General features: G+C 42.4%; 1 protein-coding gene across 1 annotated transcript in view; it reads right to left on the reverse strand.

The window, feature by feature from the left end:
- Positions 1 to 16,360, reverse strand: part of sytl3 (synaptotagmin-like 3) — a 112,983-nt gene that overhangs the window by 72,058 nt on the left and 24,565 nt on the right. The window contains exon 4 of the mRNA XM_072580123.1: positions 9,471 to 9,522. Within this exon, the coding sequence (XP_072436224.1) occupies positions 9,471 to 9,522 (52 nt within the window). The remainder of the gene's footprint in view (positions 1 to 9,470; positions 9,523 to 16,360) is intronic.

The raw sequence follows: 16,360 nt of genomic DNA on the forward strand, positions 1-16,360 counted from the left end.
ATTTAAGAGAAGGCATTTAAATGCATAAAATGCAAGAATTGAATTAGTTGTTCTTTGCAAATCAACTGCTTAGTGAATGAAGACAAAGATGAATTGTGACTATGGTGGTCGATTATTTTACAAAATAATCTCAGGAGTCTTGAGCAACAAGTCAACAATCATTTATTGAATCAACGTTGGGATAATTCACCCCATAAAAGATTCCAAGGTGGGGTGGTGTCTTAATTTTAGATAACAAATCTGGGCAAGTGGTTGAAGTATCAGTGCAGAAACATTTTGTTGAGGGCAATCATAACTTCATTTAATTCAAGATAGTTATGGAAAAGAACAAAAGTGGGCCTGCAATCAAAGTTGTCAAAAGGGAAAGATTGATTTTCACATCAGTTATGATTTGGCTAGGGTGGATTGGGAACAAATACTTTCAGGTAAATCTGTTTCAGAACAGTGGGATGCACTGAGAAAGGAAATATGGAAAGTATAGGGCCAACATATTCCAATAAAGACCATTAAATCCTGTGAACCTGAGATATGGAAGAATTTACAGTATTAGTTTAAGAGAAAAAGGGAGGTTGATGGCAGATACTCAGGGTTTAAAGCAGCAGAAGCCCGAGAGAAGTATAAAATGTTTCCAAGGGACCTTAAAATTTTAAGTCATTTTCCAAGTACATTAAGGGTAAAAGTCTATTGGGGAAAAGAGTAAGACCCATTCAGGACCACTTTAGTAATTCATGCATGGAGCAGGCTACTGACAAAATGCAGATAAACAGGATTAGTGTTTAATCTGCACAGACATAGAGTCATAGAGTTGTATAGTATGGAAACAAACATTTCTGGCAAAATCATCCATGCTGACCACAAATCCTAAATTAATCCAGTCCCATTTGCCAGCACTTGGCCCATTTCCCTCTAAACATTTCCCATTCGTATACCCATCCAGATGCCTTTTGAATGTCGTACTTGTACAAACCTCCACCACTTCCTCTGGCATTCCATACACACACCCCCTCTGTGTGAAAAAGTTGCCCCTTAGGTCCCTTTTAAAACCTTTGCCTCTCACCTTAAACCTATGCCTTCTAGTTTTGGACTCTCCCACCCGGGGAAAAGACCTTGGCTATTTACCCTATTTATGTCCCTCGTGATTTAATAAACCTCAATAAGATCACCCCTCAGCCTCCGATGCTCCAGGGAAAATCACTCCAGTCTGTTCAGCCTCTCCCTTTAGCTCAAACTCTCCAACCCCAGCAAAATCCTTATAAATCTTTTCTGAATCCTTTCACATTTCACAACATTCTTCCTAAAGACCAGAATTCCATGCAGTATTCCAGAAGTGGCCTAACCAATATCCTGTATAGCCATAACAACTCCTATACTCAATGCACTGACCAATAAAGGCAAGGACACCAAACACCTTCTTTCTTTTCCTGTCTATCTGCGACTCTATTTTCAAGAAACTATGAACCTGCACTCCAGAATCTCTTTGTTCGGCAACACTTTCCAGGACCTTAACATTAAGTGTGTGAATACTGCTCTGATTTGCCTTTCCAAAATGCAGCACCTCACATTTATCTAAATTAAACTCCATCTGTCACTCCTCAGCTCACCAGCCAAGGTTTGCTTTGCTGTCCACAATACCACCAATTTCGGTGTCATCTGCAAATTTACCAGACATACCTCTGATGTTCACATCCAAATTAATTAAATAAACTATGAAAAGCAGTGGACTCATCACCGATTCTGTGACCTGATACTTTAAGGAAATAGTGCACGTGCATACTAGTGCATATCCTCGGATCGTCCATATTTCCCAGGGTTTTATCATTCTTCGCCTGCCTTGTTTGTCCTATCTGAATGCATCACCTCACATTTATTCTGTGACCGCTGGTCACAGGCCTCCAGTCTGAAAAACAATCCTCCACCAGCTCTCTCTACCTTTGAGTCAGTTCTGTATCCAAATGTTTAGTTCTCCCTGTATTCCATGTGATTTAACTTGCTATTCAGTCTAATGTGGAACTTTGTCAAATGCCTTATTGAAATCCATGTATCTCACGTTCACCGCTCTGCCCTCATCAATCCTCTTCATTACTTCTTCAAAAAAATCAATTAAGTCAGTGAGACATGATTTCCCACGCTCAAATCCATGTTGACAATCCCTAATCAGTCCTTGCCTTTCCAAGTACCTGTAAATCCTGTCCCTCAGGATCCCCTCCAATAAATTGCCCACCACTAATGTCAGACTCACTGGTCTATAGTTCCCTAGCTTTTCTGTGCCATCTTTCTCAAATTTTAATCAACCTTCAGTTCTGTGGCACTACACTTTTGGCTATTGATGATACAAATATCCCAGCAATGGGCCCAGCAATCACTCCCTGACTCATTCCTTTTCCCAACTGCACAGTCTCAGACTGATCTCTTTTCTCACCATTTCCCTGGCCTCCCCTCCTCCCAAAGTAGTGTAAATCCTCTGAAGCAACTCTAGCAAATGTCCCACCAATTAGTCCCTTCTATCCCAGAAGAGATTCCAGTGATTCAAGAATGTGAATCTTTCTCCCCTATACCAGCTCCTCAGCCACACATTCATCTGCTCTTTTCCTATTCTTACTCCCACTAGTTTATGACACTGGGAGTATTCCAGACGTTACTAACCACAAGGACCTATTTTTTAGCTTTCTGCCTAGCTTTCTATATTCTCTCCTCAGAACCCCTGTATGACTCTATGACTCTATAAATGTGAGGTGATGCATTCATATGGGACAAACAAGGCATGGGAATATTTGAAGAATGGTAGAACCCTGGGAATACCGAGGATCCGAGGAACCAAAGTATGCATGTACACTAGTTCCTTAAAGTATCAGGACAGCTAGATAATGTGATTAAAAGGCATTTTGAGAGACTTGAATTTATTAGCAGAGGCATAGATTTTAAATTGAGAAGTTATCCTTGAACTGTACAAAACTGTGGTTAGGCCATAACTAGTGTTATGTGCTATTCTGGAATTCACATTACAGGAGAGATTTAATAGCAATGGAAAGGGTGCAGAGTTATGTAGAAAGATTGAACTGGCTGGAGTTGTTTTCCTTAGGGCAGAGAAGATTTAAAGGGAACAAGATTGAGATATGTATAATTTAAAGGGCACAGATGGAGTAGGCAAGAAAACCTTTCCCCCTCAATAGATGGATCACTGACCAGGGGCATAGACTTAAGGTAAGGGGCAGAAGTTTTCGAGGGAACATAGTGGGTGCAAGGAATCTGGAACTCTTTGCCTTAAGGGTAGAGACAGAAACCCTCATGGCACTTAAGAGGCACTTAGGTATGCACTTGTGATGCCAAGGCATACAAGGATTTGGGCCAAGTGCTGGAAAATGGGATTAGAATAGTTAGGTGGTTGTTTTTGACCAGCACTGATTCTGTGGGCCAAAAGGCCTTTTTCTGCGATGTAGATCTCTAAGACTCTATGATCCAGAAAGCTTTCTCAATGTGATGCTGCAAGTTCACCAACACCTTACATACCAACTTCCACACTTAGTGCGAAAGAGAGACAATCATGTTTTTTGCTTTGATTTACAATGTCTATACCATTTTTAACAACTTTCAACTGGCATAGCTCCCTTCAACAATTTGTACATAGTTACCTCATGGAATTTCTGTTCCTGGATCCCTGTAAAGTTTACCTTTTATGTTACTTCTCTTTGTGCTTCCTACCAAAATGTATCACTGCACACTCTTTTGCATTAATTTTCATGTCATGCATCCAGCCATATCACAAACATGTCTACATCAACTTGATATCTATTATATCCTCCTCAGTTCCTAATACTTCCAATGTTTATGTTGTCCAAAAATTTTGAAATTGCACCATGCTTGCTCAAGTTTAAGTTGATAAGATACTATAAGAAATACAACAGCCTTGCCACCAACTCCTAAAAATCTCCACAATAAGCTTTCTTCCTGTTGGAGAAACAATCATTTATGCCTACTCTCTGCTCCTTGTCACTTTAGTCTCGGGTGCTACCCTTGAATCAAAGTAGGATTGGAAGACTACAGCCAACACCTCCACCTAATACTTTTCTGAGTATCCTTGTTTATATCTATTTGGTAGTAGTAATGTTTCAACTTTGAAGCTAGTGCGTTTTAATACCATTCTTGTACCAACTGGCAACTATTCCAAAATCTCAATGCTATCGTCTTTAGTATTGCTGGAAAATAAACTTGTACTCTCGATTTTGTTTTGTCTTATTCAACAGAACAGAATCAAAGAATACCCATTTTTCAAAGGGAAAGAAAGCTTGTACTAATTGAGAAGAGGATGCTGATTAGTTGGCAAGTGAACTCTGATTGGTAGAGGCATTGCCATGGAGAATTTACAAGGGAATGTCCAGCTTTTGTTTCAATTCAAACCAAACGAGTCAAGAAATTTCAATCAGAAATGGGCACCAGGAGACATTAATCCCCAAAGCACCTTTTTGGGTAAAAAAAGTGTACTATGTGGATGTGGTTTTTCTGTTTGCAAAGCAACGCAGAGCCTAAATATGAGCATAGTTAATTTCAATCAAATATAACTAAACTACAGTGCAAACCCAATCAATAATCTTAACTTTGTTGTCAATCCTTAGCAAAATTGGAATGGTTAGCAGATATCCAATTGGGATTCATATCTAATGTTGGGAACTTTGCTAGCATGGGGAGATTGGACATGGTCTATTACAATTAACTGAAGGCACACTCTGTTTGTTGCAATCTGCTAGTCATTGGCCTACACCAACCTACTTACCTGGCATCACACCAGCACTGAAATCCATATACAAGAAGAACCTCGATTATCCGGCATTCGATTATCCAAACATTCGGCAGTATTGCAAGCTTCCGATGCTTAGCTAAACAATGTTATCTGGCATTCAATTATCCAGATTTTGACTAACTGAACAAAATACTCCCCACTCGTGTCCTTTGGATAATGGAGGTTCTTTTGTATTCATATTTGTGTGGGAGGTAGAAGATCTTTTTGGCTTGAAGTCAGAATCTTATTAGTGGTGAACACCATGGTTTCTGTATAATGGCCATGTGAAACAGCATTCTTACCCTTGCTGAGATAGCCTGGGCACTTTTCAGAGCTGAAAATTGCTGCCTTAGGTTCCTTCATTAATTTGCATTATATACAGTGAGCAAAAAAAACGCAGAAAATGCTGGAGAAACTCAACCGGTCTCACAGCATCTGCAGTTATGGGGCAGCTCAGGGCTCAGTGGTAAGCCCTGATTCAAACCTTGGGTGACAGCCCGTGTGGAGTTTACATGTTCTCCCCGTGTCTGCGTGGGTTTCCACCGAGTGCTCCGGTTTCCTCCCACTGTCCAAAGATGTGCAGGTCAGGTGGACTGGCCATGCTAAATTACACTGTAGTGTCCAAGGATGTGCAGGTTAAGGGGAACTGGTCATGGTAATGCGGGGTTACAGAGATAGGGTGGGGGCTGGGTCTGGGTGGGATGCTCTTTGAAGAATCGGTGCAAATTTAATAGGCTCAATGGCTTCTTTCCACAACGTAAGGATTCCATGATTCTATGACTTCTTCAGAACTGTAATGGGGCTGGAAAATGATGTGTTTTATTTGTTTGACAGAGGCAAAGGACAGACAGGAACAGATGGTGTTGAGACCCTGTGCGAAAGAAAAGAGACGTTGCTAATTATGGTGAAAGAGAAGTTAAGATGTCAAATGATTGTAAATTGACGTGTGAAGGAGAGAAAGTGGATCCTCTTTGCTGACAACAAAGTCAAGATGCCATAAATAAGACAAGGCCATTGTTGGTGCAGTGGAGAGGGGGGTGCCAGAGGACAGACGTTAAGTGGTCAGGCTTTGAAATTGTTGAATTCAGCATGGCTGAAAAGTACCTAAGTGGATACTGAAATGTTGCTCCCTGAGCTTGTATTGTTCTTTGTTGTATGATTGCAACAGGCCTAGAACATAAATGTTAGTGTGAGACCAAAGTGGTTTATTGAAATAGAAGGTGCGTATCATTCCTACAGACAAAGCAGAGCAGTTCGGCAAAGCAGTCACTTCATCTGCATTTGGCCCAGTGTAAAGGAGATCACATTATGAGCAAAAAGTGCAGCAAACTAGATGAAAAGAAATAAAGTAGAACACTGCTTACCTGGAAGGATGTTTGGGGCCTTTGATGGTGAGGAGGGAGGAGGTGAGTGGGCAAGAGTTACACTTCCTGAGATTGCACAGGATGGTGCAGTGGGAGAAATGTGAAAGTGTTGGGAGTGATGAAGGAGGGTCTAGGTATCACTAAGGGAATGATCCCTGCAGAATGATGACAGTGGAAGGGAGGGACAGATGTATTTGGTGTTGGAAATTGGAAGCAAAGCTGATTATTTTTTCCAATTCTGGTTAAGAACATGAAGCAACTCTAATGATATCATGATGTAAGAGAGAAATTGTTATGGCTGCCTCTAAGCAGAACTGGCACAAGGAATGTTCCACATAACTTACAAAGAGATCTATGCAGGTACCCATATCCATATCTGACCCATATCCATGACTTGAGAGTAAGCTTAGTCAATGGAGAAATTGTGCAAAGTGAGAACAAACTAGACAGGCGAAGAAGGGTGGTGATGGATGGAGACTGTGCAGGACACTTTTCAAGGAAAAAGCAAAGAGCCTTCAGATCATACTGATGTGAAATTGATGTGCAAAGGGATTGTACATCCATGGTGAAGAGGCAGCAGCTAGGACCAAAAAACTTGAAATTGTGGAACCGATGTAAAGCATTAAAAGAATCATGAATCTAAGTAGGGAGCGAATGAACAAGAAAAATACAAATACAGTCAAGATAGGAAGAAACAGAAGTGCAGGAACCAGCTGAAATTATGGCTTTGCCAGGGCAGTCATGTCTGTAAATTTTGGGAAGGAAGTACAAGTGTGTAGTTGGGGGACCAGCAGGTGGGAAGCTGTGAAAGGGAGATGAAATCAGTGACAGTACTAGAATCAACTACTCGATGCTTAGTGTTGGTATCTTGATCAAAGGCAGATAGAATAAAGTGTTTCAGAGTTGGCACACAAACTCTGGCAGGTAGAGATTAGCATGCTAGATGACATCACATGACTCTTATCGATAGGTTTGGTGACAAAGTCAGGGTTGGACCTGAGAGGACTGAGGGAAGCAAGTTCAGATGAAGACAGGGTGAGAGATGCAAAAAATTTAAGGATGTCAATATATCAGCAGTACTCAATGAAGAGATCATGTACAGGTAAAAGGCCAGAGGGAAGGGTCCAGGTGGGGATGGAGTATTGGAGACTGGTGAAAGGTCCTATGTGGCACTGAGAAGATACTTGCATTGAGATGGGGGCAGTAAAGGATAAAGCTAGGTTCTTTGCTAAGCAGAGAGAGAGCTAAGAATGGACATGTGCCATGAGCATGGATCACAGGAGGTGGTGGGAGCAGCCGTCAGAGGAATTCTACATCTGTAATTTTGTTTGGATTTGAAAGATTAAGGATAGAACTCCAGCTGGCATCCATGTGGGCTAAAACAGTGTCAGGGACAGTGACTAAGAAAGAAGATGTGACTGCGAAAACAAACGTTTTATCTAACACTAGTTAAGAAATAGAAATCAATGAAGGTGAACTGGCCAAAAGATTAAAACAGAAATCCTGTCTGAGAGAAGGGCAGAACTTCAAGGTATTGTTCCCTCTGGAATTGGAAAAGTTGATCAGTTTAGTTTCCAATTTCCATCATTCTCTCACTTATACCTGGTATATATCTAACTCCTCCTTCCCCTTCACTTCAAAAGCCCTCTTGAATGCCTCAATTGAACCTGCTTTCTTTTTAAAAGTTATCAGTCACTGAGGAAATCATATCAAATGCCATTTTTATAAAGTATGTTACATTTAGAAAGGGCTACTTCTCTACTGCAACTGTCCTATTGCTTGGATTATGCAATTTAACAACCTGTTAGGTGTTATTAACATCTAACTCATACTTGAATGTCAAATTCACCCCAGACTCTTTCAACATCAATTTTCACAAACACCAAGCACATACAGTATAGACATGAAACTGGTTAAGACCAGCAGTGTAAAATGGGCTGATAGCTAATTGGCTGTCAGATTTTCATGAGAAATTAATTTGGCATTGTTTAAAACATGGACATTGACACATTCAATTCATGTGCTCTGTCAGTATGGTTTCTCCGCTGTACTAAATTTCTGAATGCAGCATATAATCTGAACCATCCTATAGTTTTCATTATAAACTACTGGTTGAATGTTGTGTTATGAAGTTAAAGGTGTGTACTGTACCTTTAAGAGAGAGTGAACACTATTCTGAACTGAAGGATTACAAGCACCTATGACTAGATGACAGTCCCAGAGTATATTAGAAAATTGAAAATATGTAATATTTGGCTGTGAAATGGATACATGAGTTTTGGTTGCTGTCTTGACAACAATTTGAATTTAACCAATCTGTTTAAATTATGCCCCAGGATACTAAAACCCAATCAAGGTTGAATTTATTGTTTTGACAAAAGACTACCCAGGGAATTCAGCAGCCAGAAGAGTAAAGTCACAAAAGATGACCGCTGAGGTGTGGTTCTGAAATTAAGTTGATGTAATTTTAATAAGTGTCTTATTAGTACAGTATATTGTTATAGAGTTGGAGGCAGGTAGTAAGCAGTTAAGAGAAAGGAGAGCTTACAGATGTGAATAGTTATTGTTTAATGTTCACTTTTAGAGTTAAAAAATAAATTGATGTAATTTTCTTTAAATAGTGGAACTTGGGAGTTTAACAGATTACAAGGTGAGGTGAGGATCCTGGGTATTTTGGCTTTTATTAACAGGTGGATTGAGTTTAAGAGTTGTGAGGTTTTGCTGCAGCATTATAAAACCCTTGTTAGACCACGCTTGGAATATTGTATCCAGTTCCTAGCTTCATTGTAGGAAGGATGTAGATACTTTAGAGAGGGCGCAGAGATTTATCAGGATGCTGCCTGGATTGGAGGGCTTTTCTATTAAGAAAGGTTAAGTCAGCTAGGGCTTTTCACACTGAGAAAAGAAGAAAGTGAGGTGACTTGATAGAGATGTATAGGTAATGAGAGGCATAGATAAAGTAGATAGCCAGAGACTTTTCCCCAGGGCAGAAATGGCTGTCACAAGGGATCTTAATGTTAAGGTGATTGGCGGGAGGTATAGGGGAGATGTCAGAGGTAAGTTCTTTACACAGAGAGTGGTGGGTGTGTGTAATGCACTGCCAGCAGTGGTAGTTGAGACATTAGTGACATTTAAGAGATTACTGGACAAGCACATGGATGGCAATAAATTGAGGGGTGTGTAGATTAGATTGATCTTAGATTAAGATAAATGGCTTGGCACAATATAGTGGGCCAAAGGGCCTGTACTGTGCTGTATTGTTCTATGTTCTTGTTGAGATGTATACCCATTTAGACATTATTTCTCCAAAGAATGCATCACAAACATCTTACCTCAGTGTTTGAAAAGTCTGTAACAGCTTCTCACTAACTGTTTCATGTTTACCTATACAACAGCAAAAACAAAAACAAAAGAATAAAAACAACAGTAAAATTAATCGGTTATGGTCATTATTGTGAATTGTTCAATGATGAATGAAAATTGTGATTGTCTTTTGTTTACTGAGGGACTTTTGAAGATGCCATCACTCAGATGAGATGTTAAACAAAAGCTCTGTCTGCTCCATCAGATAGATACAATTTTGAAAAGGGGCAGGGGGTTATCATGAGTGCCCTGGCCAATACTGGTTCCTCAATCAAAATCTCAGTGTCTATTCAGTATTATGTTGTTGTTTGTGGGACCTTGCTGTGCAGAAAAAAACATTTCCAGAGATCACTTCAGAGTGTTAACAGGTGTTGCTCTGTGCATTAGTAATTAGCAATTAGTGCCCTGTAATTAGTACTCCCAACATGTTGAACACCACATAGACAAAGCACAGAGAATACACTCTGGGTGGAGGTGTTAAATGTTCATCACTATCAGTGGCTTGGTTACACCATTACTGAATCCTGAAGGACATACCTGCCAGACTTGGGTCTGAAGGAAAAAACAAGGGAGAAATACTTACTAGGTTGCGTTTTCACGAATCTACCTGTTACAGGTCTATCTGCCCATGACAATGATGATGTAAGTGAGGGAGGGATGCCATGGTCGTCCCTGCTGATTACACTTGCAGGAAGTGCACCCATCTCCAGCTCCTCCAAGACCGTGTTAGGAACTGGAGCTGGAGTTGGATGAACTTAGGATCATTCAGGAGGCAGAGGGGGTCATAGATCGGAGCTTTAGGGAAGTAGTAACTCCAAAGATTGCAGACAGATGGGTGACAGTGAGGGGGACTGGGAGGAAGCAGCCAGTGCAGGGACCCCCTGCGGTCATTCCCCTCAAGAACAAGTATACCTTTTTGGATACTTGAGGGGGGACGACTTACCAGGGGTAAGCAAGGGGTTCAGGCCTCTGGCACGGAGCCTGTCCCCGTTGCTCAGAAGGGAAGGGCGGAGAAGAGCAGAGCAATAATAATTGGGGACTCGATAGTTCGGGGCACAGATAGGCGGTTTTGTGGGGGCGAGAGAGACTCACGTTTGGTATGTTGCCTCCCAGGTGCAAGGGTACGTGGTGTCTCTGATCATGTTTTCTGGGTCCTTAAGGGGGAGGGGGAGCAGCCCGAAGTCATGGTCCACATTGACACCAACGACATAGGTAGGAAGAGGGCTGAGGATGTTAGGCAGGCTTTCAGGGAGCTAGGTTGGAAGCTCAGAGTTAGAACAAACAGAGTTGTTGTCTCTGGTTTGTTACCCGTGCCACATGATAGAGAGTCAAGGAATAGGGAGAGAGAACAGTTAAATGCGTGGCTACAGGGATGGTGCAGGAGGGAGGGATTCTGGTATCTGGATAACTGGGATTCTTTCTCGGGAAGGTGGGACCTCTATAAACAGGATGGTCTACACCTAAACCTGAGGGGCACCAGTATCCTTGGGGGGAGGTTTGGGGAGTGCTCTTGGGGGGGGGTGTTTAAACTAACTCTGCAGGGGCATGGGAACCTAGACTGTAGCTTTAGGGTGCAGGACCTGGAGTGTAGGGAGGTTAGGAACATGGCATCAATCTCAAAGGAGGGTGCCTGTAAACAGGAAAGTGGCTTGAAGTGTGTATACTTCAATGCAAGAAGTATACAAAATAAGGTAGGTGAACTTGCAGCATGGGTTGGTACCTGGGATTTCGATGTTGTGGCTATTACGGAGACATGGGTAGAACAGGGACAGGATTGGCTGTTGCAGGTTCTAGGGTTTAAATGTTTTAGTAGGGTCAGAGGTGGGGGTAAAAGAAGGGGAGATGTGGCATTGCTTGTCAAAGATAGTATTACAGCGATGGAAAGGACGATGGATGAAGACTCGCCATCTGAGGTAGTTTGGGCTGAGGTTAGAAATAGGAAAGGTGAGGTCACCCTGTGAGGAGTTTTCTACAGGCCTCCTAATAGTCCGAGAGACGTAGAAGAAAGGATTGCGAGGATGATTCAGGGGAAGAGTGAATGTATTTGTGGTTGTTATGGGGGACTTTAACTTTCCTGATATTGACTGGGAAAGCTATAGCTCGAGTTCGTTAGATGGGTCGGTGTTTGTCCAATGTGTGCAGGAGGGTTTCCTGACACAATATGTAGACAGGCCAACAAGAGGTGAGGCCATACTGGATTTGGTTCTGGGTAACAAACCAGGCCAGGTGTTAGAATTGGAGGTAGGTGAGCACTTCGGGGACAGTGACCACAATTCGGTGACTTTTACTCTAGTGATGGAGAGGGATAAATGTGCACTGCAGGGCAAGAGTTATAGCTGGGGGCAGGGAAATTATGATGCGGTGAGGCATGACTTAGGATGCGTGGCTTGGAAATGTAGGCTTCAAGGCAAGGGCGTAATTGATATGTGGACCTTGTTCAAGGAGCAACTATTGAGTGTCCTTGATAAGTATGTACCTGTCAGGCAGGGAGGAAAGGGTCATGTGAAGGAGCCGTGGTTTAATAAGGAATTGGAATCCCTTGTTAAAGGGAAGAGGGTAGCCTATGTAAAGATGAGGCATGAAGGTTCAATTGGGGTGATTGAGAGTTATAAGGTAGCCAGGAAGGATCTGAAGAGAGAGCTAAGAGCAGCAAGAAGGGGACATGAAAGGTCCTTAGTTGGTAGGATTAGGGAAAACCCAAAGGCTTTCTATAGGTATGTCAGGAATAAAAGAATGACTAGGGTAGGTATCGGTCCAGTCAAGAATAGTAGTGGGAAGTTGTGTGTGAAGGCGGAGGAGATTGGTGAGACACTAAATCAATACTTTTCGTCAGTATTCACTCAGGAACAGGACATTGTTGCCGATGTGAATATTGAGTCACAATTAATTAGAATGGACGGCTTTGAGGTATGTAGGGAAGAGGTGTTGGAATTTCTGAAAAGGATGAAAATAGATAAGTCCCCTGGGCCTGATGGCATTTATCCTAGGATTCTCTGGGAAGCAAGGGAGGAGATTGCAGAGCCATTGGCCTTGATTTTTATGTCCTCATTGTCTACAGGAATAGTGCCAGAAGACTGGAGGATAGCAAATGTCGTTCCCTTGTTCAAGAAGGGGAGTAAGGATAATCCTAGTAACTATAGGCCGGTGAGTCTCACTTCTGTTGTGGGCAAAGTCTTAGAGAGAATTGTAAGGGATAGGATTTATGAACATCTGGATAGGAATAATGTGATCAAGGATAGTCAGCATGGTTTTGTGAAGGGCAGATCATGCCTCACAAACCTTATTGAATTCTTTGAGAAGGTGACTAAGGAGGTGGACGAGGGTAAAGCGGTAGATGTGGTGTATATGGATTTTAGTAAGGCGTTTGATAAGGTTCCCCATGGTAGGCTACTGCAAAAAATACGGAGATATGGCATTGAGGGTGAGTTGGAGGTTTGGATTAGGAATTAGCTGGCTGGAAGAAGACAGAGGGTAGTAGTTGATGGTAAAGGTTCATCTTGGAGTGCAGTTACTAGCAGTGTTCCGCAAGGATCTGTTTTGGGACCATTGCTGTTTGTCATTTTTATAAATGACCTGGAGGAGGGGCTAGAAGGTTGGGTGAGCAAGTTTGCGGATGATATGAAAGTTGGTGGAATTGTTGACAGTGAGGAAGGATGTGTCAGGTTACAGCGGGATATAGATAAGCTGCAGAGCTGGGCAGAAAGGTGGCGATTGGAGTTCAATGTGGGTAAGTGTGAGGTGATTCACTTTGATATGAGTAACAAAAAGATGGGGTACTGGGCTAATGGTTGGATACTTGGTAGTGTGGATGAGCAGAGGGATCTTGGTGTCCATGTACACAGATCTCTGAAAACCCAGGTAAATAGTGCGGTGGAGAAGGCATATGGCATACTGGCTTTTATTGGTAGAGGAATTGAGTTCCGGAGTCCTGAGGTCATGTTGCAATTGTATAAGACTCTGGTGCGGCCGCATCTGGAGTATTGTGTGCAGTTTTGCCATACTATAGGAAGGATGTGGAGGCACAGGAACGGGTGCAGAGGAGGTTTACCAGGATGTTGCCTGATATGGTAGGAAGATCGTATGAGGAAAGGCTGAGGCACTTGGGGCTGTTTTCATTGAAGAAAGGAAGGTTTAGGGGTGACTTGATAGAGGTGTACAAGATGATTAGGGGTTTAGATAGGGTTGACCATGAGAACCTTTTTCCACGTATGGAGTTAACTATTACGAGGGGGCATAGCTTTAAATTAAGGGGTGGTAGGTATAGGACGGATGTTAGGGGTAGATTCTTTACTCAGCGAGTCGTGAGTTCATGGAATGCCCTGCCAGTAGCAGTGGTGGACTCTCCCTCTTTATGGGCATTTAAACTGGCATTGGATAGGCATATGGAGGATAGTGGGCTAGTGTAGGTTAGGTGGGCTTGGATCGGCGCAACATCGAGGCCCAAAGGGCCTGTACTGCGCTGTATTTTTCTATGTTCTATGTTCTATGTAAGTGATTACCACTTAGTCAATTAAATGTAAGATAAAGCCCAAAGACTAAGACCAAGTTGTGTTGAATTTTTTGGAGGGCTGTTACCATGAGGCTTAAAATAGCTTGTTGGATCTTAACAAACTTGCCACATTGATTGCCTATCCCATCCCTATTGTGTCTCCCTCACCTGATTTTCATGCTCTTTGCATAACAATTTATCACTCAGCAACTGTCTTTCAAAAAATGACATCCCTTGTGCTCCATCTTTAGAATACCGTAGTGCATCTGGACACTAGCTTTCCAAAGCTGCTCTGCTCTTGAAGAAGGTTTCCACAAGATGTTGGAGAAGGGGAAGACATGATTCACAAAGAGGAACCTGAAAGCCCTGGTGGACAGGGCGATGCAAAGGAGGACTACCTTCTTCCGAGAGGGTTGCTAAAAAACTCTGCACCACCAGACCCTGCCAGCCTCATCTAAAGTCATTGCCTGAGTCAGTGCAATCTCCAGGGCATGGAGAAATGGCCAGCTGTGCAGCTAAAAGGTCAATGACCATCTCCACTCTGCCTGGCTAAGTGCCCCATTCTTCCATCTATCACTTCTCCACTCACTCTCTCTCTTTCACAGTCCATAACACTCTCATTATTCCTTGCAACACCTTGTTTTTCTCAATCTCTCTCCTCAGCCTCCATGCTGTTAACCTTGTATGCCCTCTATACTGTCTCCTCAGTGCAATGCTACATCTCATCACCTTTCCTGCACATGCATCAGTACTAGCATTTGTGGATCTTACTGTCATCTCACTAATTTTCCAAATTATTTGCATTGCAGCAGAAGATAACCCATAACAGGGCAGAAGCCAGATGAGTGGATGGATGTCCAAAATCAAGCTCCTTACCCACAAGGGGAGAATCTTGACCCTTCCAGAGGGATTGTTCCTGCAGGGTTGTTGTAACATTCACATCACGTCAAATGAGTAAGTAGCACTTTGCATGCCACAGCCACTCACCCACTAACCCGGCTATCACTCTCAGTCATTGGATGCCATTTCTAACCATTGACTGCAAAACCTCTCTTTTGACTTGCAGGTTCTGCAAGATTGCTCTCAACAGTATCAATGTGTCCAGTTCCAGCTCTGACAAGAAGATCATTGACATTTCTAGCCCATCTAACACAAACACCTCTGAGTCACTCCATCAAAGTTGCAGGGCTAACAGTCTCTACATCAATCCACCCCAACTGCAGAATCTCATACAGCACTTAGACTTAATGGGAAGGTGAGAAAGAAGAAAACGTATTGAATGCATTTTGGTTGAACAGGTGAAGAAAGCTGGTTTATTTTTCAAAATCTGTGCATAAATGTCATTGATGGTAACTTCTTGCATCTACATGTGCTTTTCAATATCTCCATGTAGGTGCCCAATATATTGTCATACCATCTAGCAGCATAGAGTCATAGAGTCATAGAGATGTACAGAATGGAAACAGACCCTTCGGGCCAACTCATCCATGCTGACCAGATATCCCAACCCAATCTAGTCCCACCTGCCAGCATCCGGCCCATATCCCTCCAACCTGTCCTATTCATATATCCATTCAGATGCCTTTTAAATGTTACTACTGTACGAGCCTCCACCACGTCCTCTGGCAGCTCATTCCAGACACGTACCACCCTCTGTGTGAAAACATTGCCCCTTAGGTCTCTTTTATATCTTTCCCCTCTCACCCTATACCTATGCCCTCTAGTTCTGGACTCCCTCACTCCAAGGAAAAAACTTTGTCTATTTATTCTAACCATGCCCCTCATGATTTTAGAAACCTTTATAAGGTCACCCCTCAGCCTCCAACGCTCCAAGGAAAACAGCCCTAGCCTATTCAACCTCTCCCTATAGCTCAAATCCTCCAACCCTGGCAACATCCTTGTAAATTTTTTCTGAACCTGTTCAATTTTCACAACATCTTTCTGATAGGAAGCAGACCAGATTTGCATGCAATATTCCAACAGTGGCTTAACCAATGTTCTGTACAGCTGCAACATGACCTCCCAACTCCTGTACTCAATACTCTGATCAAGAAAGAAAACATACCAAAAGCCTTCTTCACTATCCTATCTACCTGCAACTCCACTTTCAAGGAGCTATAAACCTGCACTCCAAGGTCTCTTTGTCCAGCAACACTCCCAAGGACCTTACCATTAAGTGTATAAGTCCTGCTAAGATTCGCCTTCCTAAAATGCAGCACCTCACAGTAATCCAAATTAAACTCCATCTGCCACTTCTCAGCCCATTGACCCATCTGATCAAGATCCCATTGTAATCTGAGGTAACCTTCTTCATTGTCCACTACACCTGCAATTTTGGTGTCATCTGCAAACTTACAAATTAATTCATGG

This window comes from Chiloscyllium punctatum, chromosome 11 (assembly GCF_047496795.1).
Source record: "Chiloscyllium punctatum isolate Juve2018m chromosome 11, sChiPun1.3, whole genome shotgun sequence".
NCBI lineage: Eukaryota > Metazoa > Chordata > Chondrichthyes > Orectolobiformes > Hemiscylliidae > Chiloscyllium > Chiloscyllium punctatum.